The sequence below is a fragment of the Canis lupus genome, chromosome 23 (assembly GCF_003254725.2).
Source record: "Canis lupus dingo isolate Sandy chromosome 23, ASM325472v2, whole genome shotgun sequence".
Lineage (NCBI taxonomy): Eukaryota > Metazoa > Chordata > Mammalia > Carnivora > Canidae > Canis > Canis lupus.
In genome coordinates this window covers 43,919,652-43,946,976 of record NC_064265.1, presented here as the reverse complement: position 1 = coordinate 43,946,976, position 27,325 = coordinate 43,919,652, and the positions used below count along the sequence as shown (strand labels likewise).

At 42.2% G+C, this 27,325-nt stretch overlaps 2 protein-coding genes across 16 annotated transcripts in view; one reads left to right on the top strand and one right to left on the bottom strand.

Moving 5' to 3' along the window:
• The window catches only part of HLTF (helicase like transcription factor), a 49,705-nt gene extending 39,650 nt beyond the window's left edge, over positions 1-10,055 (top strand). For 2 of the 9 annotated variants that reach the window (XM_049100049.1, XM_035705096.2), the window contains exons 20-26: positions 205-383; positions 2,415-2,540; positions 2,863-2,975; positions 3,332-3,512; positions 5,595-5,675; positions 7,857-8,023; positions 8,864-10,055. In XM_049100049.1, coding sequence (XP_048956006.1) covers positions 205-383; positions 2,415-2,540; positions 2,863-2,975; positions 3,332-3,512; positions 5,595-5,675; positions 7,857-8,009 — 833 coding nt within the window. In that variant the 3' untranslated portion in view covers positions 8,010-8,023; positions 8,864-10,055. Of the gene's footprint in view, positions 1-192; positions 384-2,414; positions 2,541-2,862; positions 2,976-3,331; positions 3,513-5,594; positions 5,676-7,856 lie in introns of all 9 variants that reach the window. The other 7 variants (XM_035705097.2, XM_035705095.2, XM_025449051.3 and 4 more) reach the window with 5 other exon arrangements.
• Positions 10,056-14,811: 4,756 nt separating this feature from the next.
• Positions 14,812-27,325, bottom strand: part of GYG1 (glycogenin 1) — a 33,937-nt gene continuing 21,423 nt past the window's right edge. For 5 of the 7 annotated variants that reach the window (XM_025449056.1, XM_025449062.3, XM_025449060.3 and 2 more), the window contains 3 exons: positions 17,937-18,156; positions 15,958-16,008; positions 14,812-15,681 (listed from right to left, as the gene is read on the bottom strand). In XM_025449056.1, the coding sequence (XP_025304841.1) occupies positions 15,508-15,681; positions 15,958-16,008; positions 17,937-18,156 (445 nt within the window). In that variant the 3' untranslated portion in view covers positions 14,812-15,507. The remainder of the gene's footprint in view (positions 15,682-15,957; positions 16,009-17,936; positions 18,157-27,325) is intronic. The other 2 variants (XM_035705098.2, XM_025449058.3) reach the window with 1 other exon arrangement.

Genomic DNA, 27,325 nt, shown 5'->3' with positions numbered 1-27,325 from the left:
GCTTTTGTGTAAGGTATATTATATGGGTTAGCTACTATTTTAGCTTCTGAATTTTAAATTTAAACTATTTTTTTTTTCCTGAGATAGTAAAAGCCTAAATAAAGACTATAAACTATAAAACCTTTTTCCTGTATAAGGAAGATTAGCTTGTCTAGTCATATTACAAATAGTGCTGTGAAATTAATTTTTCAGCCTTTTCTCTAGGAAATGATACACCTGAAGAACTACGAAAGAAGTTAATAAGGAAGATGAAGTTAATTCTGAGCTCAGGTTCTGATGAAGAATGTGCAATTTGCTTGGATTCTTTAACGGTTCCTGTCATAACACATTGTGCACATGTCTTTTGTAAACCCTGTATTTGCCAAGTCATTCAGAATGAGCAGGTTAGTTTTATCCTAGGTACAGATTCAGTGTTTGGGTACACTGGTCAGTCTTGAGTGTAATGAAAACCTAAGTCCAACAGACTATAAGGAGTTTTGCACTTGGATTCAATTTATGGTTAATTATGTCAGTGATATATTTCTTTTAATTAAGTCCTTTTAAACATAAAAAGACGGGATGCCTGGGTGGCTGAGCAATTGAGCATCTGCCTTCAGCTCAGGGAATGGTCCTGTAGTTCTGGGATCGAGTCCCACATCAGGCTGCCCTCCAGGAGCCTATTTCTTCCTGCTTATGTCTCTTGTCTCTCTTTGTGTCCCTCATGAAAAAATAAATCTTTAAAAAAAAACAAAACCATAAAAGACAACTATACTTTTGGAGGCATGTTCATAGGCAATATCCTAGTTCTATTATTAAGATCATTGCTGTCCAATAAATAGATCAGTAATGTGAGACACAAAGGTAATTTTAAATTTTCTAGTAGACAGGTGCCTGGGTGGCTCTGGTTGAACACGTCTGCCTTTGGCTCAGGGCCTAATCCCGGGGTTCAGGATCGAGTCCTGCAGTAGGCTCCCCACAGGGAGCCTGCTTCTCCTCCCTGTGCCTGTGTCTCTGCCTCTCTCTCTGTTCCTCTCATGAATAAATAAATAAAATCTTAAATTTTCTAGCAGAAACAGATGAAGTTAATATTTTTATTATCCAAAATATCTAAAATATAAAAATTTGAGATACTTAACATGATTTTTTAACTTAAGTGTTTAGAGTCTGGTGGTATTATATACATTTCTAGCATGTCTCAGTGTGGCTTTGGATAAGGTAGGTCTGGATTCTAATTTATGGTAGAGTTTTTTGGAATGGAATAATGTTTAAGCAGTTTTTCAGCTGAGGGTAGAGTTTTTAAAAACATTTTCATTGGTATACATATAGAAAAAAAACACATCATGATTGTACAGTTGATTATGAAGTAAACATATCCATGTAACTACTACTTTTGTCTCCTTGTGTCCCTGTCCAGTCAGTTACCTTATCCCTAAAGGTGACCTTACTATATTGACTTTTAACAGCTTCAGTTTCAGAATTTTTTTTTTGTTACAATGTTATTTGGTGTATAGTTATTTAGGAGATATTTTATTAGTATGTCTTGGTACAAATGGACACAACAAATACTGCTTTGAATGAGCCTGATAGGATTTAACAGGTCTAGACCAGCTTTATAAGCTATTAAGAAGGACATTTTTCCCTTCTAAAGACAGTTCCAAGTAGTGTGCTGTGTTGTAGTTAGGTTTAAGATACTGTTATTCATGGTTTCTTGACTGGTCTTCAAATAGTACAGTTCACCCTGAACAATGCAGGGAGGGGTTAGGGATGCTGACTGCTGTAGTTGAAATCTGTGTATCACTTTTAACTTCTAAAACTTTACTAATACTAATCACCTACTGTGGACTGGAAGCTTTACTGATAACATAAACAGTTAACACATATTTTTATGTTATATATGTGGTATTCTTTTTAAAGTTTTTATTTATTTAAGTAATCTCTACATGCAATGTGGGGCTTACATTCCGTGACCTTGAGATCAAGAACTGCATGTCCTCCAACTAAGCCAGCCTGCGATCCCTATATGTGGTATTCTTACAATAAAGTAAACTGGAGAAAATACTAAAATCATAAGAGGAAATCCATTTATTTTACTGTGCTGTATTTATTGAAAAAAAATTTCATATAAGTGGACCTCTGTAGTTCAAACCCATGTTTAAGGGTTAATTATTTTATAATACTTGTTTTGGATTCCTACTGTTTGTCAAGATGACATACCATAAGCTATGCTCCCTTTTTTACCCAGTCCCACTTAACACATAAGAATATTACATCTGCTTGGAGTTCAGTGTGTACAGATTTATTTCAAATGAATGAATCTAATAAAAAAGTCTAATGTTAGCTATTAAGGATATAGAATTTACCATACTTTTAAAAAATTGTAGGGAAGTTTATATTTGTTTCTTGGATAAACTTATATCTTATTTTTTCTTATATAGCCACATGCTAAATGTCCTTTATGCAGAAATGATATACATGGAGACAATTTATTAGAATGTCCTCCGGAAGAACTGGCATGTGACACTGAGAAAAAGTCTAATACAGAATGGACATCCAGTTCGAAGGTAATACACATGGACGATATTTGGAGTATTTATTTTATATAAGGATACCACATCTTAAAATAATTCTGCTTATAATCCTATCATTTGAATATAATACTCGGTTGGTGTTAACATTTTTATTGATAGTGGTGGATTTAAGAGGCAAGGAACTTCAGTTTGAGTGTATTCTTTCCGTCTTAATTTCTAAAAACATTAGTTGTCTTCTACTTTGCATTTTAGGGAAATAATGGGGCAGGACCATTCTTTTCTAATAAAAAAAAGTTATATGTATTTTGCCCATTCAAAATGGAATCTAATGGGTGTCCTGATGTTTTTTTTTCAGATTAATGCTCTAATGCATGCACTGATTGACTTAAGAAAGAAGAACCCCAACATAAAAAGTTTAGTTGTTTCTCAGTTTACAACATTCCTGTCTTTAATAGAAACACCGCTCAGGTAAATTCAGTATTGATTCTCAATGTGAGTAAAAAGATTTTATGTAAGTGTTTTGATTTGGAGAGCAAAAAATAATGTTCTACCAGTTCTATTCATTTCATCTGTCTAAAATGGTAGTCACAATAAAGAATATTTCCTGGGAGCCTAGAATTTTAAAGATTAAGTCCTGTATTAGAAAAAAAACTGACTTCAGAACGTGACATGGTAGTAGATGGTTAGCAAATATTTGAATAAATATTCAATAATGAGTTGAATAAATGAGTGGAAGGATTAGTTTGAATGAAGAAATTTGTAATTACTTAACATTTTAAAAATTGTATGTAAAGTGTTACTTGTCTCTTTTGTCCCTCCATTAGAGCCTCTGGATTTGTGTTTACTCGTTTGGATGGTTCCATGGCTCAGAAGAAAAGAGTTGAATCAATTCAGTGTTTTCAAAACACTGAAGCAGGATCTCCAACTATAATGCTTCTGTCCTTAAAAGCAGGTGGAGTTGGTTTGAATCTTTCTGCAGCTTCTCGAGTGTTTTTAATGGATCCAGTAAGTAGTTCTGTAGACTTTTCAGTATGTTATTAAGCTTTTTTTTTTTTTTTAATAAATTTGGTAATACCTTCATTGTTGTAACTGAAAATTCTTAGACAAACTTTAGAAATAGATAATAACAAATGTTTATTGAGGACTTTCTTTTAAGCACTTGACATATATCAACTGAAATTCTCACAGTATCTCTATAATATTCCTGTGAGAGATCCCTGTGAGGTCTTATTGTCCTTATTTTACAGGTGAGGAAACTGAAGCAGAGAGAAGTAAAATAACTTGCCCAATATCATACAGTAAAATGCAAACCAGGATCAGGGTCTATGTTCTTAATTTCTGTGCTGTGATTTTCTACCTCTGTATATAGAATTAGTTTCTATTAACTGTAATGCTTTGGTGTAGTGGTTTCATTCATTTGGCTAACAAATAATACAATCCTGCGTTGTGTCAGGGAGTCTTAGAGACACCAGGAATCTGGCTATAAATAAGGTAGACAAAGTAGCTACCATCATGATGCTAATGATCTAAAGTTTTAATGTGCAAAGAATTAGGTAAAATGTAATTTCTGACCTCTGTCCTCAGAGATTAAGGAGTTCTTGGATGAGGCCCAGGAAGCAGCATTTTTTTTTTTTTTTAAGATTTTATTCATTCATTCATGAGAGAGAGAGAGAGAGAGAGAGAGGCAGAGACACAGGCAGAGGGAGAAGCAGGCTCCATGCAGGGAGCCTGACTGGGACTCGATCCCAGGTCCCCAGGATCATGCCCTGGGCTGAAGGCGGCGCTAAGCCGCTGAGCCACCTGGGCTGTCCAGAAGCAGCATTTTTATATAGGTAATAGGTGATTCAGATACAGGTGGTCCAGCATCACAGTTTTAGAAACTAGTACCATTAATGGAATATTTTGGATAAATTTTAGCATCTAATACAGTATTGTCACTTGTGGTTGTACACTATAGGCCTAGCTGTAGAACTTTACTCACCAAACTGTGACCTAAGAGAAGCACCACAGAGGAGCAGTACCTTTTTCTTTCTTTTTTTTTTTTTTTAAAGATTTTATTTATTTATTCATAGAGACACAGAGAGAGAGAGAGAGAGAGGCAGAGACACAGGCAGAGGGAGAAGCAGGCTCCATGCAACAAGCCTGATGTGGGACTCGATCCCGGGTCTCCAGTATCACCCCTGGGCTGCAGGCGGCGCTAAACTGCTGCGCCACCAGGGCTGCCCCTTTTTTCTTTTTTTAATAAAGATTTATTTATTTATTTGTTCATGATAGAGAGAGAGAGGCAGCGACACAGGCAGAGGGGAGAAGCAGGCTCCATGCCGGGAGCCCGACACGGGACTCGATCCCGGGACTCCAGGATTGCGCCCTGGGCCAAAGGCAGGTGCCAAACCGCTGAGCCACCCAGGGATCCCTGCAGTACCTTTTTCTAATAGCACAGATTGCTGTAGGCACTCTGGACTACTAATTCAGTGAATGAAGTTTTAAATCTTTGCTAGAGTTTTAATATTTTATTGTTAGATTTAAAAAAAATCATTGTAGCCATGTATTTGTTATATTAACTAACCTGAGGGTAATCTTAGACGATGATTTTTGGACAGATACGCAAGTTATTTGCTTCTTGATAAGGAAGAAAGTGAAAGAAAAAGACCAGCAAAAGGGGAGAAAACCTTTTTCTGCAAATTATATAATTTGCAAATTACAGATCTTTTCTGATATAAATCATTTAAGAGGATGTATAACCCCCCCCCCCCCCCCCCCGTTAAGCAGACAGATCAATTTTAAAATGGAAAGAAAAGATACTATGTGATTACAGAACAAGCACTCATGCTGTGTGCTTTCTGTATATCAGGCACTGGATTAGATACTGGAAGCAGTGGAGTGAAATGATGGGGGAGGGGGATAGCTGTGGCTGTCACAGTTGGGGGGGGAGGTGTATTTTTTTTCTCAGAGCAGTTATGTCAGTATCTGAATTTGGTCAGAAAAATTTGAGTCTGTAAAAGGTAAATGAGTAGTACTGAAATCAAAGGATTTGTGCAGAACACTCACAGATCAGGGTGGTAATAAAGTAATTCATATTCTTGTTAGGCCTGGAATCCGGCTGCTGAAGATCAGTGCTTTGACAGATGCCATAGACTTGGCCAGAAGCAAGAAGTTATCATCACAAAAGTGAGTTTTTAAGCCATCTACTATTTTAAAATTAGGTTGATAAGGTTTTTAAGATTATATAAATAATGCATGAATATGTTACAAGATTGCAAAATAATTATGCAGAACAAAATAGGAAGGTCAGCTTTAATCTCCTTTAGAGGAGACCACCATCAGCAGTTTTACATGTTATTCAAAGTCCCTTTCTCTCTGTTTACATAGATTCATTTGTATGTATACATCTCTCCTTTAAAAAATTTCTTTTAAGGTAAGTGGGATCATACTTTATTATATTCTGCAACATATTTTGCCCCCTTAATAGTATATACTGGCGACTACCATATAAACATATAAAACCTATTCTTTTCCCAGTGGTAAAGCATACATAACAGTATAATTTTGGCTATTTTTAAGTGTACAGTTAAGTGGCATTATGTACCTTTCACACTGTTGTGCAATTACATCCACAAATAGATACATCATAATTTATTTAGCAGGTCTAATACTTTGCTAATAAGAACAGTGCCATAATGAGCATTATATTATATGCAAGTACTTCTTCAGAACTGGTTAAGAAAACTAGAATTCTGGGGATGCCTGGGTGGCTCAGTTGGTTAAGCATCTGCCTTTGGCTCAGGTCATGATCCTGGAATCGAGCGTGTGTTGGGCTCCCTGCTCATTGGGGAATCTGCTTCTCCCTCTCACTCAGTCCCCCTCCCCTGCTTATGAGCACTCTCTCTCAAATAAAACCTTAAAAAAAGAAAAGAAAACTAGAATTCTGGATTTAGAATTCTTTTAACTTGAAGTTGCTTTCAAAATAGGTTTAAGGATGTATGTGAATGATGTAAATATTTGCTTATAAAATATTTTGTGTCTTGTTTAGGATTCATGATATGGTTCTTTTTTCAAATGAAAAGCCATTTTATTTTTAAGTATATCCTTTTTTCCTACTGATTTGAAATTTCACTTTTACCATAAACTAATTCATATATATCAGTGTTCCTTCCTGGACTTTGTTCCTATTTTATTGATTTCCCAGGACAGTATTACTCTCAGAATTACAATGGTTTTTTAAAAGTATGCTTTGATACCTAGCAGGGCAGAGTGCTCTCATTACCTACCCTTCTTTTTGGAAATTCCCTATTTACTCTTTAACTTTCTGGATTTAGGTTACCAGATCCCATTTAAGAAATCTTGTCTGGGATTTATTGAATTTATGATTAATTTAAGAATGGTCTTTATTATAAATAAGGAGTGTTCCCATACAAGAATTTAGTATTTCTCTCATTTAGGTCTTTTTTGTGTTTCATTAAAGTTGTATGTAATACATACATCTTGTTTAATTATCACAGTAACTGGACCTGTATACGATGTTGTATTAGCAGTGATAGTAATCATTTTTGAACTGTTCCTTTTGTTTTACATTGAGTATACTGTTCTTAGTAAATTTCTAGTGGATACACTTAAGATTGAGAAACATGTATTTTATAGGTTAATGAAGTTTTTTTTATCAAGGTTTTTATCAGAATTACTTAATAAGCTAAGCATCTGTTGAGAGGATGTCTCTTTACCTCTTCCACATTATAAGTTAAACCAGATAAACGCACATTCTTCCATTTCTGGGAAAATCTCATTTTAAATAAATCCTGAATTTGTTTTGCTAGTATTGCAGTTAGTGTTGCCTATAAAGTTTGCTGGGTTTGGTGCTATTCCTTTTTTTTTTTTTTTAAGATTTTATTTATTTATTCATGAGAGACACAGAGAGAGACAGAGACACAGGCAGAGGGAGAAGCAGGTTCCATGCAGGGAGCCCGATGTGGGACTCGATCCCAGGATCTGGGATCTCGCCCTGAGCCAAAGGCAGACGCTCAACCACTGAGCCACCCAGGCGTCCCGGTTTTGGTGCTATTCTTAAGATGTAACAAAAAGCCTTATAGCCATACTTTTTTTATATAAGACAACTATATTGCGAGATGAGGGAAAGCAATGTTCAGCTCTGGTTATTCTGGCATTTCTAAATATGCTCATTGTATATGGAGAGAAAAAGGAGAGATAAACAGTTTCTAATAGATTACTGACCAATTTTGAAACTATGTAATGCTATAAGAAATCATTTCGTTTTTTTTTTTTTATTTCGTTTTTTACATTGAAGATTTTAAATATTGTGACCTAAAAAGTACTTTTTGTTTTTTCTTTTTAAAGTTCATTGTAAAGGATTCTGTTGAAGAAAATATGCTGAAAATACAAAACACAAAAAGAGAACTTGCTGCTGGAGCCTTTGGAACTAAAAAGACAAATGCTAATGAAATGAAACAAGCTAAAATTAATGAAATCAGAACTTTAATTGATTTATAATATGTGGGATTTTGGTAAGGTCAGTTTGATTAGATATATACAGAAATTTTGGAAATCACAATACAGAGTTTTAGAAATGAGATCTAGAGAGTATGTCTTCTAAAAGGAGCATATCGTTTTATATTAGTATTACTGATACATAATCTCTTCTATATATAAACCTATTTTTAATGATATTTCAAATAGCAATAAGTTCTGTTATATACTGTGGCCTAAAATAATTTTTTTAGAAAGTTACTTTGTTATTCAGGTTTTCACAGTGTCTTTGCTGAGTATTTTCATATATCTTTCAAATACTCAGCTTTTTCATATTTCGAATAAGGTCAGACCTTTTATACTTTTGACCAAATAGAGTTATTTTCTGTGTTGGGCACATTTGGTTAATCACTAGAGCTTCCCATTTGTGATGCGATGGATTCATAGTCCTTGTAAACGATTAATACATAGACTATCTACAAGAGATTTTATTATTTTGAAAAACCGTATTTACATTCCAGAATCAAACCTTAAATGAGACCATTGTCCAGATTAGCAAGTTACTTTTTTTTTTTTTTTTTTACAGTTCAATATACAATTCACTTATGTGATTTACAGTTTTAGGTTTATGAAAATATTAGGGACTGTGTTAGAACACTTTTTCTCCATTTCAGTCAAGTAGTACTATTATTTAAACGTAATTTGATGTGTTAGTGTGTAAATACAGTCTCTAGGGGTGAGAAGGAACCAGTTCTACCCAGTTTAATTTGAATATTTAAATTATGGGATTGCTGAATAGGTATTTCTATATATAGAGATAATTTTTATTTATGTAGCTTTTCTTTAAAAAAATAACTTTATAAATTTTTATAATTCAGAAGACTACTATATGTGAGAGGCGTGATATCTGGATGGAAGTTGGGCTGGATGACCTCCAAAAATCGTTTCAACTCTTAAAGACATCTTAATCCTGAATGGAAAGATTTGTTACTGTGTTTAGAATCAGACATTGATTTTGGAACTTCAGTAATTCATCCTTACATTTATCTATAAAATTAGTCCTCTTTTTCTATTTTGTTAATAATCAGACTCTCATCAGTAGTTGCTATGGCATTCTAGATGACTAAGTCACATTTAAAATAAGCTCTACATTTGGCAATCACGATAGATATTGGTGTTTTTCCTTAAGGGAAACTTTAATCCAAAGAAAGATTACTGTAACAGGAGAAGCTTCCTGTTTGACCATGCAGACGTACGAACACCTTGTATTTTACTTATAGTGTTAAGAAGTAACTTGACTTAAAGAGGAGGTTGGAGGCAGTGTTGTGTTCTGGGCATACGGCTAGATATGTGCTAAGTCTATCAATAGCTAAATTCCCCCCTCCCTGTGCGGGGTGGTCTCTTGCTCCAAGGAACAGTGGATTAGACAGCAAGAGTCTTCCCAGCAACTTTTCTCTTTGGCAGCAGGTAAGGGCAGAGTCCTGGTTAAAAGGATCAACAGACATTTCGACAAGAATGGATTAGTAACTTGGGGTTGGTCTACTAGCATTAGGAGCAGTAGGGAATTTCTTTACCTTATAGAACTAGCATTACACAAAATCAGGTTGATGAAAATCTCATGAAATATGGTATGTGGGTATCTGTGTACCAATACTCCCATGAGATTAAGTACAAAAAGAATTTCCAGCAAAAAAGAAACTCTTCTTGCTTAGAAAGACAAAGCCTTGCAAACTCATTGTAAAAGTGAAGACTTTGCTTGCTTCTTTACCCATTTATAGACTTGTTTTTAAACATTCATAATGATAAATTTGGCAAGTCATTTAAAAAATACCTGTTTTTGTACAGTCCTCTTAAATGGTGTTAAACAAATTTAATTCATCCTAAGAAAATAATATAAACCACCAGAATGAAAAGTTCGTATTATGCTATGCTGTTAATTCTGTTTCATCATTATGTAGAATAATAGCTTTAGAGATATCTTGAAGACATTGTATTCCCACTTGTGGTTCCAACAGAATTTTGTGGTTCAACTGGACTTTGTTTTAAAATCAATAAAAGTTTCAAAAATTAGCTTCTGTGCCATAATTTTTGTGACTTTTTCTTTGAAGAAAATTTTTATGAAATCTCATACCTGTATTACACAGTTGCTTTCTACGGGTAGTACATAAAATACTAAGAATACAAGTTTACTCATTCTTAACACTTTTTATTTTGTTCAGTTTGACCAAATTGTTTAGAAATCAGTGTATACATTTTAAAGTTAAATGCCTTTTATCTTCTAAAACATTAGTTCCAATTATTTTTCCCTCATCTGTCAGAAAAAAAAAGGAGGTGCAATACTTACGTAGAGTGGTATTACTAGATAGCACTCTGCATTGGAAATTTTGCCCTAATCTAGGATTGGAATAGTAAATCAAGAAAATACCTTGTGTTTATTACTAGTGAATGCCAATAAAACTAGCGTCTTTAGGCAGTGTAGGTTTTCTATTGGGGGAAGTCAAGGGCACTGATGTACCTTTTTTCCATTATTTATAGAACCTGCCAAAATTCTGTTCATTAGGATTTGGAAGATATGTTAAACATGAGGACAAATTTTATATTTGGCTTAATAAGAAAGATGTTTAACCTTTTTGACTATATTAATGTTAAAATATTTGTAAAAAGTGTAATAGTTTCCTTCATTTATTAAGAAGTATGTAGTAACCTTTCTTCAGTTCTACATTCTGAAATTTGTACCTGAGCTGAAGGCAGACACATAACCAATTGAACCACCCAGGTGCCCCAACATTGTAGTTTTTTAAAGAAGACTTGACCTGGTATCAATATGTTGGTAAAGAAAAGATAAATATTTCATGAGAAATGTTATAGTGAAGGAGATTTAATTGCTTCTTGCAAAGACCAGTAGGAGTAAGGAGATTTAAGATGAACATTCATTTTAGGCATGAATTACAGACCTTGATCAAGCATGGAGCTAATCTCTGAAGGTACAGATCTGACCTCTGTGTAGGCATATTTGTCTTCTAGCGAAAGCCTATTCCACCTGCCACTGTTCACAAGATAAAAAAAATAAATATGTTGATCCTCTATCAAATGTTTTATAATCTGAGTTGTATCGTTGCCATTTTATGTGTCTTCCTAGTTGACCCTTGGTATTTTAGGCTCCTTGGAGAAGATTTTGAAGTGTAATTGTGCAGCTTTGCTTGGAAAAGTCAGTACTTCACCTTGAAAGATCAAGGAAAGAAATGTTAGCTAGTTCAGTGACTTCTTAGCCTCTTAACTGGATACTTTCATGCACATTATATGCTATTTTCTATGATCTACTTGTCCTCTTTTCTGATGCTGTCATCCTTTCTGATTTCTGAAGCTAATAGCCTTCAATAAATATTTAAAACAAGAATTATGTAAGCTTTTTCACTTTTATGCAATGTAAAAAAAAGGGGGGGGGGGAGGACAAGAAGTATTAAGACAAAAACACCAAGTGAGATGTTTGTCCCACACTCACCAAATGTGATGCTTTGATACCTTTTCTCAGCTATCAAAAGAAAAGGCTTTGAATGTTGTGATCTCTTCCAACACAGAGACTTTCAAAATACACTTAAAATTTGGATTACCTATTGTTGCATGCCAGTATTGGTTGCCTGAAGACTGGATTTCTGTTAATCTCAACCAGGGACTCAGGCTTTGATCACCTAAAATAACAGCTTTTGGTAAATCCATATACAGTTGGCCCTTGAGCAACATGGGGGTTAGGGGTGCTGACCCTGCGTGTGCTGTTGAAAATCCACATACAACTTTTGATTCTCCCAAAACTTACCTACTAATAGCGCCTACTGTTAACCAGAGCCTTACTGATAACACTCAGCACATACTTTGTGTATATATTATATACTGTATTCCTATAATGAAGCTAGAGAAAATTAAAATTCGAACAAGAAAATACAGTAATGTACTGCGTGTGTGTATATGTTACTGTGTGTACACACCTATATAAAAATCCATGTGTAATTGTACCTTCACAGTTCAACCCGTGTTCAAGGTCAACTGGAGTTGACTCCGTGGAAAAGGACTAGCATTCAGAGGTCCTTTCTGAACATTTGACTCTTTTCCTATTTTTATTCTAGGCAAAAACAGTAGTGAGAAATGATAGTTTGACAGGATCTCAAACAGGTGAATACAGAATAAGTAGATCACAAGAAACTGCTTAGTGCAAGACGTAAGGAGCCTTTGCCCAGGGAGCTATGTATGGTGACCTGAATCCATCACAATGTCACAGCAGAGTCCTGAAACTGCCTCTTCCAGGCCAATAACACCGCTGAATACAGGGTAACGGGGCTTCTTATAAGATGCGTGTGTAGGTTTAGAGGCTAAGTCCCGCCCAAAACTCACAACAAATTCTATTCTGGGATTTTATCCATTTATTTTTACATTATAGTTTCAGCAGCCAGTTTAACGAAAGCCTTTGCTAAAGGTATCTCCCAAGTCCTATTTCAAACACGGTCCTGATCTTCACACCAGAACGAAAGCTCTTCTATTACTACACTGTGTTACTCCCCAGGTTTCTGGCATTTGTATTTCTGGTTATATAGAGAAGTTTCTTTGATTTCATTGTCTGTTTTGACCACTTTTTTTTTTTTTTTTTTAATACAGAGCATAATCTGGTATTGGGAGTAGAAAAATTTGAAGTCTGCAAAGTCTGCAAATTATTTACCTTTCTTATTCTCTGATTATCTGCAAAATGTGTATACTATGTATAGATATGTATAGATATACTATGTATAGATAGAGGACAACAGAGATGTAAATGCCCAGTCAACTTTCTTTCCTCTTTTTCCTTTGTTACATAGTTTTATTTTGAGGTTGAATTTCAGCATCTGAAACCCAGAGAAATAACCAAATAACTCAACCCGAGTATAAAAAGACAGTAATAATAAAAAAAAAAAAAGACAGTAATCCGTTTGTGCGTTTGTAGTAATAAGCAAAAAAGCAAACCATGGCAGACTTATTTTAAGGACATGCCAAATCTTACTTAGCTTAATGCTCCAAGTCTCAGTGACATTAAAAAGGTAAACGCTACACAAATATACGTACAGATGTTATTTATGGTGATGTTTCTGTATCACTCAAAGAGCTGAGACTGTCTTTTGGAAAGGCTTTAATTAGAAATTGAGCCCCCTCCCCCAACAATCTTACCTCTTCACACATCTATCCCTAAAAACCTCATTCCCTGTTGTATCTGGTATAAATACCTCAATGTATCAAGTGGTTCTCAAATGTCATTTGGGTCAGAGGCTTTTGGATCGCCTGGTGGTTACTTGGCGCAGAGATGCTGTGGCCTCAACCAAGACCTACTGAGTCAGATTTTGTAAGTGAGGAGGCGTAAGAAACTGTACTTACTATTAAGTCTCCAGTGTTTTAGGGAGCAGCAAGGTTGGAGACTCACTCAGTTGCTCGAGCCCCTCATCTTCAATTACTTTTTCCTCAGTCTTCAGATCCAATCCATCAGCAACTTCACTGCCTTCATCCTGGTGAAAGGTAGGCTAGATTACCGCCGTCTCCCCGGGACCAGAGTAAACTAACTGTCCTTCCCTTCAGCTCTTTTGTCCTCAGTTCAAGCTAGTTTCCAGCAGCTGCAAAAGCAGCGGCCTTAAATGTAAATTGTAAAGACAACCAGATCATCTTTAAGAATGCCAGGGGATTGAAACCAACTACATTAGAATTCAATAATTCATAATGATGCTTAGGAACACAATCCCCCCCCCCCCCCCCGTCACCTTGGTTACCTTTAGAGGAGGCCAGGAAACCGGTTCCCTATTTGTTACACACATCTCTCTGAGTTTATGATGGGGTGACATCCTGATAACCGCCCCCCACCCCCCAACGCAGAGATCCTTGGATTTAGGAGTATCTGGAGGGGAGGTACCATGGCACCTGTCATGGAGGCACTTAAATCTCAAGCGGTGCTTTGTGTACCTGAAGATGATAGCAACTCCTCCACCAGTCCTAAAGACTGTAGTTTATTTTCAGAAATCACTTAATATTTTACAATTTTACGTAAATCCTCAGGTTCTCGAGCTCTTCCGTAGCCAGCCTCCAAGGAGGCCCTTGGCCATTCTTGCCTCCAGGATTCCGCATCCTCCTGTGTTCATTCACGCCCATGCTGAACAGGGCTGACTTGTGTAACCAGTAGGATATCGTGGGAATAAAGAGCGGCAACCCTGAATGTTGTCGGGGTCGTAAGAGTCACTGCAACTTGTGCCTGCTTAACCGTCTCAAGTTTCTTTTGTCATGGTTTCCTCTACTGTTTTGCTTTTGTTTTGTTCCCAATAGAATGATCTCTGATTACTCAAAATGGTTTTAAAAGGTCACTTTGAATCCTGCCCATCCCTGGCTTGCCGTCCTTGCAACCTAGATTCACCTGTACGGTTAATAAATACCCTTCTATACTTCCATCATTTTGATTCATGGATAAAAACACTAGAAGTCACTGGTTCCAGTACTGATTCTAACAGCCCTGAAAGGCCATCAAATGTGTCCCGAGACGGACAATGAACCTCTGATAATTTGAACGTTATAATATGTTCTAAAATCTGAATACTCCCTTGATACCGAGATATATTGTGAGTTGACAGACAAATTCGAGCTCACTCTCCTCCATCGATCGCATCCGTCACCGTCACTGGAGAACACCAGACTGTCTACATATCCAGACACTGGTTTCGGTGTCAAGTTTTACACTGGTTTTTAAAACACTGACAACTTACGAAAAACCACCTAATACATTTTTTTTCCCAAGGGGAGTGGGAATCCCTTAATTAGACAACCAAGATATGGCAACAAGTCTTTATTTTCATACAAGGTGCCCCGGCAGGTGACCATCAGAGAACACACTGCTGTTTACAGATACACAGAACCGAACAAGAGCGTGTTAGCATGCGGCCTTACTGTACACATGGGACACTGGTGAACGGTTTCAGACACTGCAATTAGGAAACAGAATGGGCCAACGCCACCTGTCGAGAGGTTCACGGATCACTCAGCAGTGCCGCGGGCGGTCTTTACCTGAAAGCAGAATCACGATCACTCTGGCAGTCTCTGAGCAACTCTAAAACGCAAGTCTAGTGAGAGGTACGACAAGCAAGCAAGCGAGAGATACCCTGTCCCATCAGAGGGAGGCTGATTCAGGGCCTGCACTGGCACGTTTCTCGGCGGCAATGTAGCCGTTTTAATAGCCTGGGTTCCCTTACCACATTTGTTGGCCATCAGCAAAAGTAAGAATTTCCGACATATGAGCTGAATAAGCCTAGGATTAAAAAGCAGAACACGGTCCACGTAACAGAGCTGCTGCTACTTTGCGACTTCTGCCTGGTTCTCACCTGTTGTCCTGCAAAATCCCCTCATCTGATGAATTTTAGCAAAGCTTCTAGCAACTGTAACAGACCTTTCCTAACCCAGCTCTAGATGCTAAGTATCAGAAACAAGTGCCCAGTGAAGTGGATGTGTCCATGGGAGAATGGCAGTGTTTCTACTGGAGGTAAGTGTCAAGTTTCCTCTTGATGTTGTCAAAGGAATCTGCTCCCATGTAATCAGCCTGGCCCTGTTCCCACCGCTCCTTCCGTTCTTCTGAGGACACAAAAGGCTGTGCCGCAGCCGGGGTCTCCCCAACGGACAGATGCGATATGGCTCCCGAGACGCCTTCCTAAAAAGGAGAGCATAATCAGAGACTCGTTGAGCGCTGACAATCAGACTGTTTTTAAAGAATGCAATAAGTTGAAGGTGAGAAAAGCCAGGATGAATCATCATGCAAAGTAGCAAAAACTGAAAAGTAACACATGAAACAAACAAACGAAAGACACAGAAAATACAAGGGTCGCATGATTTTTTTTTTTTTTTCCTAACGAAATGAAGACTTCTTGACTCGGTGAAAACATTGGGAGAACAAAGTAATTAGGGTTAATGTTTAAGTTCTGCATACCTTTCTACAGAAGCCACAAGAGAAAGCCAGTGTATAGACCAAGTCTGAAAGCTGCAAACAGTTCATTAGAAAGTGTAAGATGGACGGACAAGCGAACACGGTCTCACGATAAATTCTCGATCTGTGTGGGCTCTGAAAGGTTGAGAACTTAAACAAAATGATACCTCAGAGGCTAAGCTTCACAAGGCACCTACCCAGAGAGCCACACCACGTACACAGGTTGTCACGTTAGAGAAGACCAGAAAACCAGAGCTTAACGGTTTTGAGACTATGCCCCAAACTCATCTGCCTGTTGAAGCTTATCAAGGAGCGTCTATTCTTGCAGCTTGTGTTAATTTGCTTAGTTTTCAACAACTGTGTCAATTCCCATCACCCTTTTCCTTGGTCCTTGGGTTGTGGAAGGGAGAAGGTAAACGTGCAGGAAATGAGCAAACCTACCCTACGCTAAATTAGAATCTAATTACTCGTAGAAAGGCAACTAACTTCAATTGTGCCAAAACAAGTGTCAGAGCTAGTCTTCAAAAAGGGGAGGTGAGAAGGTACTGGAACAGCAGAGAAAAAGGAAGGTGAATGGATACCAAGAGGTCCTGCTTTTAACAGAGAAAATGGGAGAACAGAATTTTTGATTACCAGTTTTTGTTGCACTATATGAATGTGTGTGTTTATGTAGGTGTTTAAATACACTGGAACTCCAAGGTATTTGGGCAGATTCCATGGGGCTGTTTCGTAGCTGAAGCCACGTAATTCCTTAGCCTGGATTAGCCCTGCCTTGCTTCCACTTGCAACAGGAATGACATAGGGAGGCTCTTCCAGAATCCTTTGTTTCATGATGTTGTTCAGAAGGTAACAGTCTTGCAAGTCTAGACTTGAGTCCCAGTTCTGCTTTTGATGAGTGTTTTATATGTAAGAGAAGTTATTTAACTTCTTTAAGCCTCACTTAATTTTCATATATAAAAAGAAACTTAACACTAATACTTGACTAGAGTAGTTGTAAGGATTACATGCTAACATCCACCTTTCCTTATGCGCTTACTGTGCTCCAGGCAATATTCCGAGGGCTGTGCAAGTATTATTTCATGGTCCATATAAAGAACTAAAGAAGATTATGTTATTTTTCCCTTTCTCCATTTTATATATTGGTACAAGTGCTACTATGTGAATCAGGCTAAAAAATCTCTACCGTGGCAAAGAAAAGGATGTCTTACAACCTTCTAGCCTCTTATAATTATAGCAAAGTAAGTAACTGGTCAGTTAGAATTGATTGTAATTCGCCCATTCAATATCTTAATATGTAGCACAGAAGTGTAACTTCTCATCCTCTTTCAATTCTTCCAAAATAACCACCCCAGAGGAAGACCTTCAAAGTCAGGAAAGAGGCTAAGCAAGTTGTTGCTGTAAATGTTAATGTCATCTTCCTCTGACAAGGAGGCTTCTTTTTCAAGATTCTACGTAACTGCAAGAGCACAAATATGGCAAACCAAAATAATCCTAGAAAGTATTTATTTTCGCATGTTCATGTTATTGTAACGTTCACTGAAAATGCATTCTTCTAAGCAGATGGCAAAAACAAAAAATATGTATATTTAAATGTTTTCAGTTTCTAAAACATGAAATAAGGCAATCTCTTTATGCTTTAGGAATAATCTCAGAATTTTAGGATAATGGGCTAAGTGTTCTACAGACACTAGATATGGATACGTGTGTGTGTGTATATAGACACACACTCTCAAATGTACACACACATACATATAAAACCTATATAAAGTCCTTTCTTATGCTCTCGGATCTAATGAAATCTGCCACAAAATCTACTGTTTTAGTCTTTGCTGGCAGTATTTATTCCCTGAAAGATGAACAGTTTTTTTCAACAAATCTTATCTCTGTTTAAAATACCACTAAACACTCTACGTCTACCAGAATACCAAATTTTAAGAACAAATACAGCATTAAATTACCTGAAAGAAAAAAATAGAACCTACCACATTTAAGTATGAGTGGGTGTCTTTGACGAGGCCAAATTGTTGAAGCAGAGGTAAAATGTTGGTGGTGAAGATGTCCCACCACAGGTTGAGAAACTCTGGATGAGTCATGGTGGGATCATGAGACTCACTTTTGACACTTTTTGTTTTAGGATCATACGTATAATTCCATGGCTTGATTCGTCCCAGGAAATGCACAACTTTGGCATTTGCACCAAATCTGCCAAGAGGACACAGGTTGAAACCATTAGTGGATTCTGAGGACTAACAAAAAGAGAAGCAGCACTTTGTTCTGTAGCCTTAGCGATGCACCTTTTGCTGGAAATAGTGGTTGGAAAAGAACGTGAGGGACGCCTGGGGGGCTCAGCGGCTGAGCATTGCCTTCAGCTCAGGGCGTGATCCCAGGGTCCCAGGATTGAGTCCCACATTGGGCTCCCTGCATGGAGCCTGCTTCTCCCTCTGCCTGTGTCTCTGACTCTCTCTCTCTCTCTCATGAATGAATGAATAAATAAAATCTTAAAAAAAAAAGAACTTGAGCTCACTAAAAAATTTTTAGACATACTTTTAAAATTATTCCATCGTATATTAAATATATGCAAAAATCCAAAAGTAGCAGTGGATCAGTGCAACAACCAAAACACCAACCCACTGTGGTGGGAAAGGCACAACCACTTGGAGAACCATTTGGTATTACTGAGCGACACTGAAGACGCTCACGCCTCCGGCCTGGAAGCTCGGCTCAGCTCCCAGGCATTTATCCTAAAGGAGCTCTTACACACGAGCAACAGGAGATAGGATCACAGTGTTCACAGCACAGCAGTGCCGTCTGAAACACTCCTAACTACACACAACCTAAATGACCACATCCTAGTAGGTTAAGATTGTTCAGCAAACCCTGGCTCCTTTCCCCAGTCTCCACAGGGGGAGAACCTCCCGCCTCGCTGGTAACGGGGCGTGCTCGCAGAACCTGCCTTTGCCAGTGGAATGTGGGAGGAAGGGACGGTGTGTTTTGAACAGAGAGCCCGCCCTGTTTCTGGTCCTCTCTCTGAGGGACCTCTGCCAGCAGAAGAATGGAGGAGCCCCATGGGGCAGATGTGGAGCCAACCTGTTGGCCCGGCCCCAAACCCTGCCGAGACCACCTGAGCCGCTCCAGCCGATCCACCAACATCTGGGCAAGACACACATACTTACTGTTGAAGGTCACTGGGATTTTTATGGTTACTTGTCCACTTGATCATTTATTTATTTATTTATTTATTTACTTATTTATTTATTTATTTATTTTTAATTTTATTTATGATAGGCACACAGTGAGAGAGAGAGAGAGGCAGAGACACAGGCAGAGGGAGAAGCAGGCTCCATGCACCGGGAGCCTGACGTGGGATTTGATCCCGGGTCTCCAGGATCGTGCCCTGGGCCAAAGGCAGGCGCTAAACCGCTGCACCACCCAGGGATCCCTCACTTGATCATTTTTAAAGGACAACTCCTGGGGTAGTCAGATCATGGGCTACGGTGCAGCAGTGAAAATAAATGAACTACAGCTACACGCATCACGTAGCAAATGGATGAATTTTTTAAATGTGCTGAAAAAATTCAAATTCAACTAAATTCTTATCTAAGAATCCAATTACATAGGGCAAAACCAAACCAAAGTACTGTTTAAAGCATAGGAAGCTAATCAATGGGTCATGATGTTATCTCTGGGGGAAAAAGGAAGCAGTGATGGAAAGGGACGGATGGCGGCCTCTAAGGTACAGGTTGTGTTCCATTCCTTAACTTGAAATTAAAAAAAATTTTTTTTATATACCCTTTTGTGTATGTATTTTACAATAATTTCTTAAAAAGAGTGAGAGTTAAGAGCGGTCCTGCTGTGGCCGGGAGGGACTCTAGGTACATAAAGCCAAGTAATAACGAGGAACACGGCAAGGCCAAGAGGAGGGTGGGGACGGCGGGCGCCCAGGGCCGCAGGCGGGCGCTCACCGAGGCGGGCAGGGCGCAGCTTGCACCGCAGGCCGGGCTGGCGACCTCACGGACACTTCAGCAGCGACACTCCACCGAGGGGACGCCCCGGGGCCAGAGGCGACGCCGGCAGGGAAGGGCAAGCGGGCGACCCGGGCTCCGGGAGGGGCCCCCAGCACCCGCATCCTGCAGGCCAGTGGCGCAGCGGGGCTCCCCTCGGGCCCCCCAAGCTGTTAAAGGCTCGTGGGCTGGTTGGTTCTGAACGCCAGGGACCTACTGTCGGCTATCGTTCTCGGACAGTGGCCTATGTTCAGGCCCAAACTTTTTTTTTTTTTTAAAGATTTTATTTTTTTATTCATAGACACAGAGAGAGAGAGGCAGAGACACAGACAGAGGGAGAAGCAGGCTCCATGCAGGGAGCCCGATGTGGGACTCGATCCCGGGACTCCAGGATCACACCCCAGGTGCAGGCGGCGCCAAACCGCTGCGCCACCGGGGCTGCCCTTTTTTTTTTTTTAAAAAAGATTTTATTTACTTATTCAGGAGAGACACAGGGAGAGGCAGAGACAGGCAGAAGGGGAAGCAGCCCCCCGCAGGGAGCCCGACGCAGGACTCGATCCCCGAATCCCGGGGTCACGCCCGGAGCCGAAGGCAGACGCTCAGCCGCTGGGCCCCCCAGGCTGCTCTGGGGCCCACACTTGTTTAAGGACACGACTGGGGGAGACAACAATCCCACGGCCGATCCCGCTAACGCACTAGGGGCGCCCGCCGAGGCCCCGAGGCACAGGCACAGCCGGGCCCCCCAGCCCGGGCCCCACGCGCCGCTCCACGGCCGCGCCAGACGCAGCCCCCCGAAAATTCGCTCCTGGAGTGAGCGCTGTGTACCACGTGGCCTTTCTTCTGAACATAAACAAGATTCCTGGTGTCCGTCCCCAAGCTTGCTCTTCATTTTACATTTTACACGTAGGCACGTGCGCAGCACAGGTGTGCAAGGCCCCCGTTTTATTCTTACAAGGACAGAGATCACAACGCGCAGAATTTGTGCAGACACGGCTACCAATGACATCAGCAACTGTCGGGACGTCTGTGCCCAGCGGTTGAGCGTCTGCCTGCGGCCCAGGGCGCGATCCTGGGTCTGGGGATCGAGTCCCGCGTCGGGCTCCCTGCGTGGAGCCTGCTCCTCCCTCTGCCTGTGTCTCTGCCTCTCTCTCTCTCTCTCTCTCTCTCTCTTGCTCGCTCATGTTTCTCACGAATAAATAAAGTCTTTACAAAATACACAAATAAATAAGCAACCGTTAAATGTTCAGCGCACGACCCCAAAAGATTTTCACCCACACGGGGAAAGGAGTCCTCGAACACGAAAAGAAGAATCAACAGCGCACACGAGGCAGAGGTCGGGGCTCCCAGGGCCGTGGGGGTTTCGGAAGAGGCAGGAGGCGGCCTTCGGCAAGCGCTGCGGCGGGGACCAGCGCTCTGTGGTGACGGCCCCAGCCCGGACGCCCGAGCCTGCTGTGCGCTACGGGCGGCAGCGCTGCCTCGACGCGGCCTCCACGGCCTCCACGACAGACCAGACGCCTGAGGCCAGAGCGGGCACCGGGGAAGAGCAGGTGCGGCCTCCTCCTTCTCCTCCTCCTCCTCCTCCTTCCCCGACGCCCCCGCCCCGCCCCTGCCCGAGCCGGCTCCTCCCGGAGGACACTGGAGGACACTGGCGGGGAGTTTGAGCCCGCGGCCCCGCCTAGACCCACCAACGTCACGTCGTCAGGACCGGACGGAACCGCACCGAGGAGACGGAGCCGTGAATACGGCAGCAGCTCTCCGGCGTCCTCACCGCTCTCCCCACTGCGCACACGAGGACACGGAGCTCCGGGGCAGCGGACAGAAGCGGGTCCTACGTGTACCGGACGCTTAACCAGCGTTGGCGCGGCTGCACGGGGCACCTCAGGTAATGTCCGGAACGACTGCGTGAGGAGGCCAAGGTGTGAAGCGGTTCACGGAACGTGTCTAGGACCACGCGGCTGGGGAGCGCCGGGGCGGCCGGGGCCGGGCCTCCACGTGGCCGCCGGTTCCACAGCCGGAGTCTTAACCACAACCGGGCTGTTACTCACAGGCACCCCCAGAAGTAGAAGGACGTCATCTGGGAGTGACATCTGTTACTTCGGAGGTCACCCTGAGAAGTGGGAAGATGTGCCCGTCGGGCCCCGGAAACATCCCCAATACGCTCCAGGAGGGAGCAAGAAAGTAACCACTGGGGACGAAAGCTCGCGAACAAGCCCTGTTCTCAGCAGGGTCCAGCTCGCAGAGGCCACTGCAGCGCTGCGGACCCCTCCCGGCGGGCGCTTCTGCCTCTAGACGTCTCTGTGCCCCAAGGGGCTCAGGGGCCGCAAGGCGGTCGGATACCCCTTCCCGTTCCCCTGCACGTCAACAGCGGCACCCGGGGACACGCCACGGCCTGCATCGCGCTGTGGCTCAGGCCTGGGCTCCCCCTTGGTGGAGCCGGGACCCCTGAGGGCCTTCTTTAATCTGAATCATCGACGCCCTGTGTGGCCGGAGGATGTGGACGTGGATGTGGATGTGGACGTGGATGTGGATGTGGACGTGGACGTGGATGGGACGGCCCTTTGTGTCCAAAGTTGAGGAATTCCTGGGTGCCAGTAGGATGGGGGTGACGGCAAGAGGCGAGCGGGAGGGTGGGGATGTGATGTGACCGCCCAACGGCTACGCAAATCTCCGCAAAAATAAATCAAGAAACGCTTCACGCGCCCAGGTTTCTCTTGCGGCTGGGGGTACGGAGGCCAGACGGCGACGGCGAGCCTTCGCGAGGATCCAGGAGTGCGACGCAGGGAGACGCAGGCAGAGGAAGGAAGGGGCCGCCGGGGCATAACGCAGTCCTGCGAGGCTGAGGGGTCCCGGGTCCTGGCCACGGTCAGTCCTGCTTCTGTCCAGTGAACACTGGGAGCTCTTTTTAGTTTTTTAATTAGGTATCGGGGTGTTCCTTTAGCCGAACGGCCCCACACACCGGACTGGTCTGTGCAAAGGAGCAGGGGCAGGAGCAACACACGTTTCAGAGCAAGGACTCCGGACGGGAAGCACAGGCCTGGCAGCCCAGAGGCCCCCGACGGGAGGACGACGTGGGCGGGGGACCGAGCGAGGCGGCTGCTAATGGGAGACACGGGGCTCCGACACGAGGGTGGGAGGGAAGAGGAGACGGACTCGCCGTGGTGGTGAGGTGGTCACACACGGCCACGTTCCTGGCAATCCCCGAGGGCTGCCTGGGCTTGACAGAGGGGCACCTGTCCGGCCTCACCCTGGCCGCCACCTGGGAGGGCTCGTGCGTTACAGGGGAAGGCTGTACACCTGTGCTCCACCCGTACAAACAGAACAGTACGCACTTACACGCAAAGCAGCCGGAAGGCCTTGCTCTATTAGCTTTCCCAACAAAACGGTTTGCAAAAAAGGTGAGTAAGAGTCTCAACACCGTTTTGGGTTTTTTTTTTTTTTTTTTTGGTATCTGGAGTTTTAATTAATCTAGATAGGAATTCATTGTAGTTATTTTTAGGTCTCAATCCTGCTCCCTGAGGAAGGTTTTTTTTTTTTTAAATTTTTATTTATTTATGATAGTCACAGAGAGAGAGAGAGGCAGAGACACAGGCAGAGGGAGAAGCAGGCTCCATGCACCGGGAGCCCGATGTGGGATTCGATCCCGGGTCTCCAGGATCGCGCCCTGGGCCAAAGGCAGGCGCTAAACCGCTGCACCACCCAGGGATCCCTGAGGAAGGTTTTTAAAAATCATTTTGTGTCATTTTAATCAATTGAGCGCTTCAAATTTTTCTTAAATTTGTTTTTTCTTTTTTTTTTAATTAAGTAGGTTTCGTGCCCAGCATGGAGCCCAATGTGGGGCTTGAACTCAAGACCCCGAGACTGAGACCTGAGCAGAGATAGAGAGTCGGACGCTTAACCGACTGAGCCACACACCTGGGTGTCCCAACTACTCTTCAATTATGTATGAAAATCCAAAAGGACCATATCAAAATGAGATAAGAAAACAGGTCATAAGTGAAATGGGAAATTGGTTTTTGCTTAAAAGAATATTTCAGCCTAAATGCAAATGTGGGGCTATTCGCGTCTTATAGAAGGGTAAGCTCGGGACGTCTTTCTAGTTCTGGCTCTTTCACCAAAGGCAACAAAGGGGCAGCGGTCAGAACTTACGTTGCCTGGCTGAAAGCAAAATAGTTAGCTAACAAGAAGGGGGAACTACTGATGTCAAAAGATAAAAGTTCGATTGACCTCGACCCAGAACAAGGAAACCAGAGGGTTCACTGACTCACAGCCTGACTTACCTACCAAGTTACCAGCCAGGAATAAAAAACAAAAACAAAAACAACACTGGGTACATATTACAATGGTCTCTAAATTACTAAGAGTCATTCATTCTGACCCAGTAACGGGGATTTGTCTCAGCTTGCATACATCTCTTAAAATAAATGTTCTAATTTTAACTTGATAGAATCTCAAAAGAGACGTCCAGATCACAAGACAGAGTCTGAACGTGAGCCAGCAATAATACTGCTTATGTTAGCCGTTAAAGTAATCCCTGTGACCTGATGTCACCAAAGGTCAGATAGAATTTTCATGACTAGTTCAGCAGCTGGTAACGTGTGGGTGAGCCCAGAGGAGCGTCAGGATGGAAAGGGAGCCACCTCCTGGCCGTGCACCCGGGGCCGGCTGACTTCTCACACAGCGCTTTATCTGTGATGTTGCACGAGGCGCCGAGCAGAAGAACGCGGCCCCGCGTGGGAGACCTTCCTCTGGGAAATGTGGCAGCAGCATGGGCCACCCATCCTCTACCCACCGCAGCGACTCCCGCTGTCCGGCATGTGGCCACCTCTTCCCCCAACCCCCAACATGCCTCCTCTTACCACCCCCCACCCTCCAGTCTAAACCAGGGGTCATGAGCACAAACGTCCGAGGGCCTGTGCCAACCAGGCAGGGGGGGAGCAGAGCTGGTGGGGGTCAGGGACCATGGAGCACAGCTGGGTACACATCCCGTCACCAAAGGACAGCTGCTACCCAACGGCAAACAACTGTGGCCACCAGGGACCCTCCTGATTTGTCCCCACCTTTCATCCCAATCATGCCCTGGAAATCAGAACATCAGTCCTCCAAGGTGGACTTAATCACCTATACTAAGACCTCATCAACTACTTCACCTACCAGGGTGGCCTGTCCTCACAGAGTAGGCCAAGGGAAGCCCCTCGACTGCAGGCCACCATGAGACTTTCCTGGGGACAGCATGTTGGTCTCTGTGCCCTCCTGGCTGGCTGCCTGCTCCCTCATTCATTCAACCAATATACCCACCCGCCTTCATCTGTATGTACTCACTCTGCCCGCCTTCTTGGTTCTTACCTGATACCCTCCTCCCCCCTATGCACCAGGACACACGGCCTTTTAGCTACTCAAGGACATGACTCCAGCAAGTCTAGTTTTCTGCATTAGTGTGCTCACTCTTGCCCTTCTTGATCATTCCCATCAATCTACCCATAGGCTGTGACTTGTCCCATCTTCAAAAAAACCACCTCCACTGCCTACCCTCTGGATCCTAAAGCCCTATGCAGCTACCAACCCATTTCTCTGCTCCCTCTTAAAGAAAATGCTTCAGAAGACTTGTCTATGTTCACCGTTTCCGACTCTCCATTCTCTCGGACCCACTTCAATCAGGCTTCCTCCCACCACTCCAGCAGAGCACTCCTGTCAGTCCCCCAGTGACCTCCTCATTTCTAGGTCGGTGCCAATTCTCAACTGTCCTCTCACCTAATTGCAGCATCAGACACAGGTGGGACCCTCCTGCCCCCAGGAACATTTTCTTTGGTCGACTTGTGCAGCACATCACTTTCCTGGGGTCTCCTCTTGCCTTACTGTTCTCCATCCCGGGTCCCTGCTCCTCCACATTTTCCTGTTTTGGGGCTCAGTCTTCAGGACCCTTCTATCAGTCACTCTCTGGGTTACATTGTCCTGTCTCATAACAATGAACAGCACTTCTAGGCCGACACTCCCATGTGTATGTCTCACCAGGACTTCTCTCCGCAACTCCCCACTCTTACATCTACTTACTTAGGGTGTTTCATAGGCACCTCACACTTAATACATCCCAAACTGGATATATTTAATACATCTTTGGTCAATCCCTGTCCCCTAAAAACCTGTCTCCAACCCCCCCCATCTTAGAAAATGGCAACTCCTTTACTTTCATTGCTTATGGCCTCAAATCTGTAAGTCACTAGACATCTTTCTTCCACATCCCACCAAATATCAGATTTTTTTTTCAAAAAAAAAAAAAAATAAAAAAAAGGAAACCATGTAAGGAAGACAAAACATAACTGTGGGACAAATCCAGTCTGCAGCCCACCAGTCCAAGACCTGGAGGGTACGTCTTCCACTCCACCCACACGCTCTTCCCCTCCTCCCTCGTGGTGTCTCCTACTGCAGGCATTTCTTACTCAGGAGGTACCACTCCTTGTACCCTCGTAGCCTAAAGCTCCCTCGTTTTGCAGCCCTCAGCAAGCAGGGTGTGTGGCACCCTCTACGTGCTGCAGGCCCGCCAACCAGACGAACGGGTGAGGGGACAGACAGCTGAAAAAATAAGATCCAAACTCCAAGGCCTTGGGGTTTAGGGGCAGATGTAAGTGTGCGAAAGTAATGAACACAGAAAGGCTCTGGCTTCAGAGACAAGAGTCATGGATGGGGGGCTGGAGCCAAAGGTGTCTCAGGGGGCAAGAAAAAAAAAATCAATCAAATCAGAAACACACAAGAACATCAGAATTCAGGACCCCAAAGGTTCATTTCATTTTTGGGAAAATACTTATTTTCAAGAGAAGGTCTTATAGGCCACATTCCTGAAAAAAATAACAGTGTATACAAACATCCTCAGAAGAATTTAAAGCAGTAAGCAAATGGAGAGAAATCTTTTAGGTTTCTAGATCCACTTTCTAAGACTAGACCAGCCAGGTCTCAGATCATATCTGAACTTGAGTTAAAAAAAAAAAAAAAAAAAAAAAAAAGTTAAAATACTTGGAAATTATTTGGTAAAACAAGCTCTGTAGTCAATCAATATGACTAATTAATTTGTATGGCAATTTGAAGCAATACCAGAGAACTCTCTTTGCTCCAGGCCCACTTTATATGGCACAAAATGCCATAAGTAGCTTTTAGTCTCTAGTTAGGATAGAAAGCTAAAATAGAGCTAAATGACTGATTTTTTTTTTTAAAGGCTGAGGAGATTTTTGCCTAGCATTATGCACAAGCCAGATTCTAAACTATACGAATAAAACAGGCCCCCTAGATGAAGAAAACTGAAAAGAAACTAGTATCGATTATAAGCCTACTATTTCCTAAACACGCTAGGCACTTTCAGGAATATTATTTAAGAAATGCAC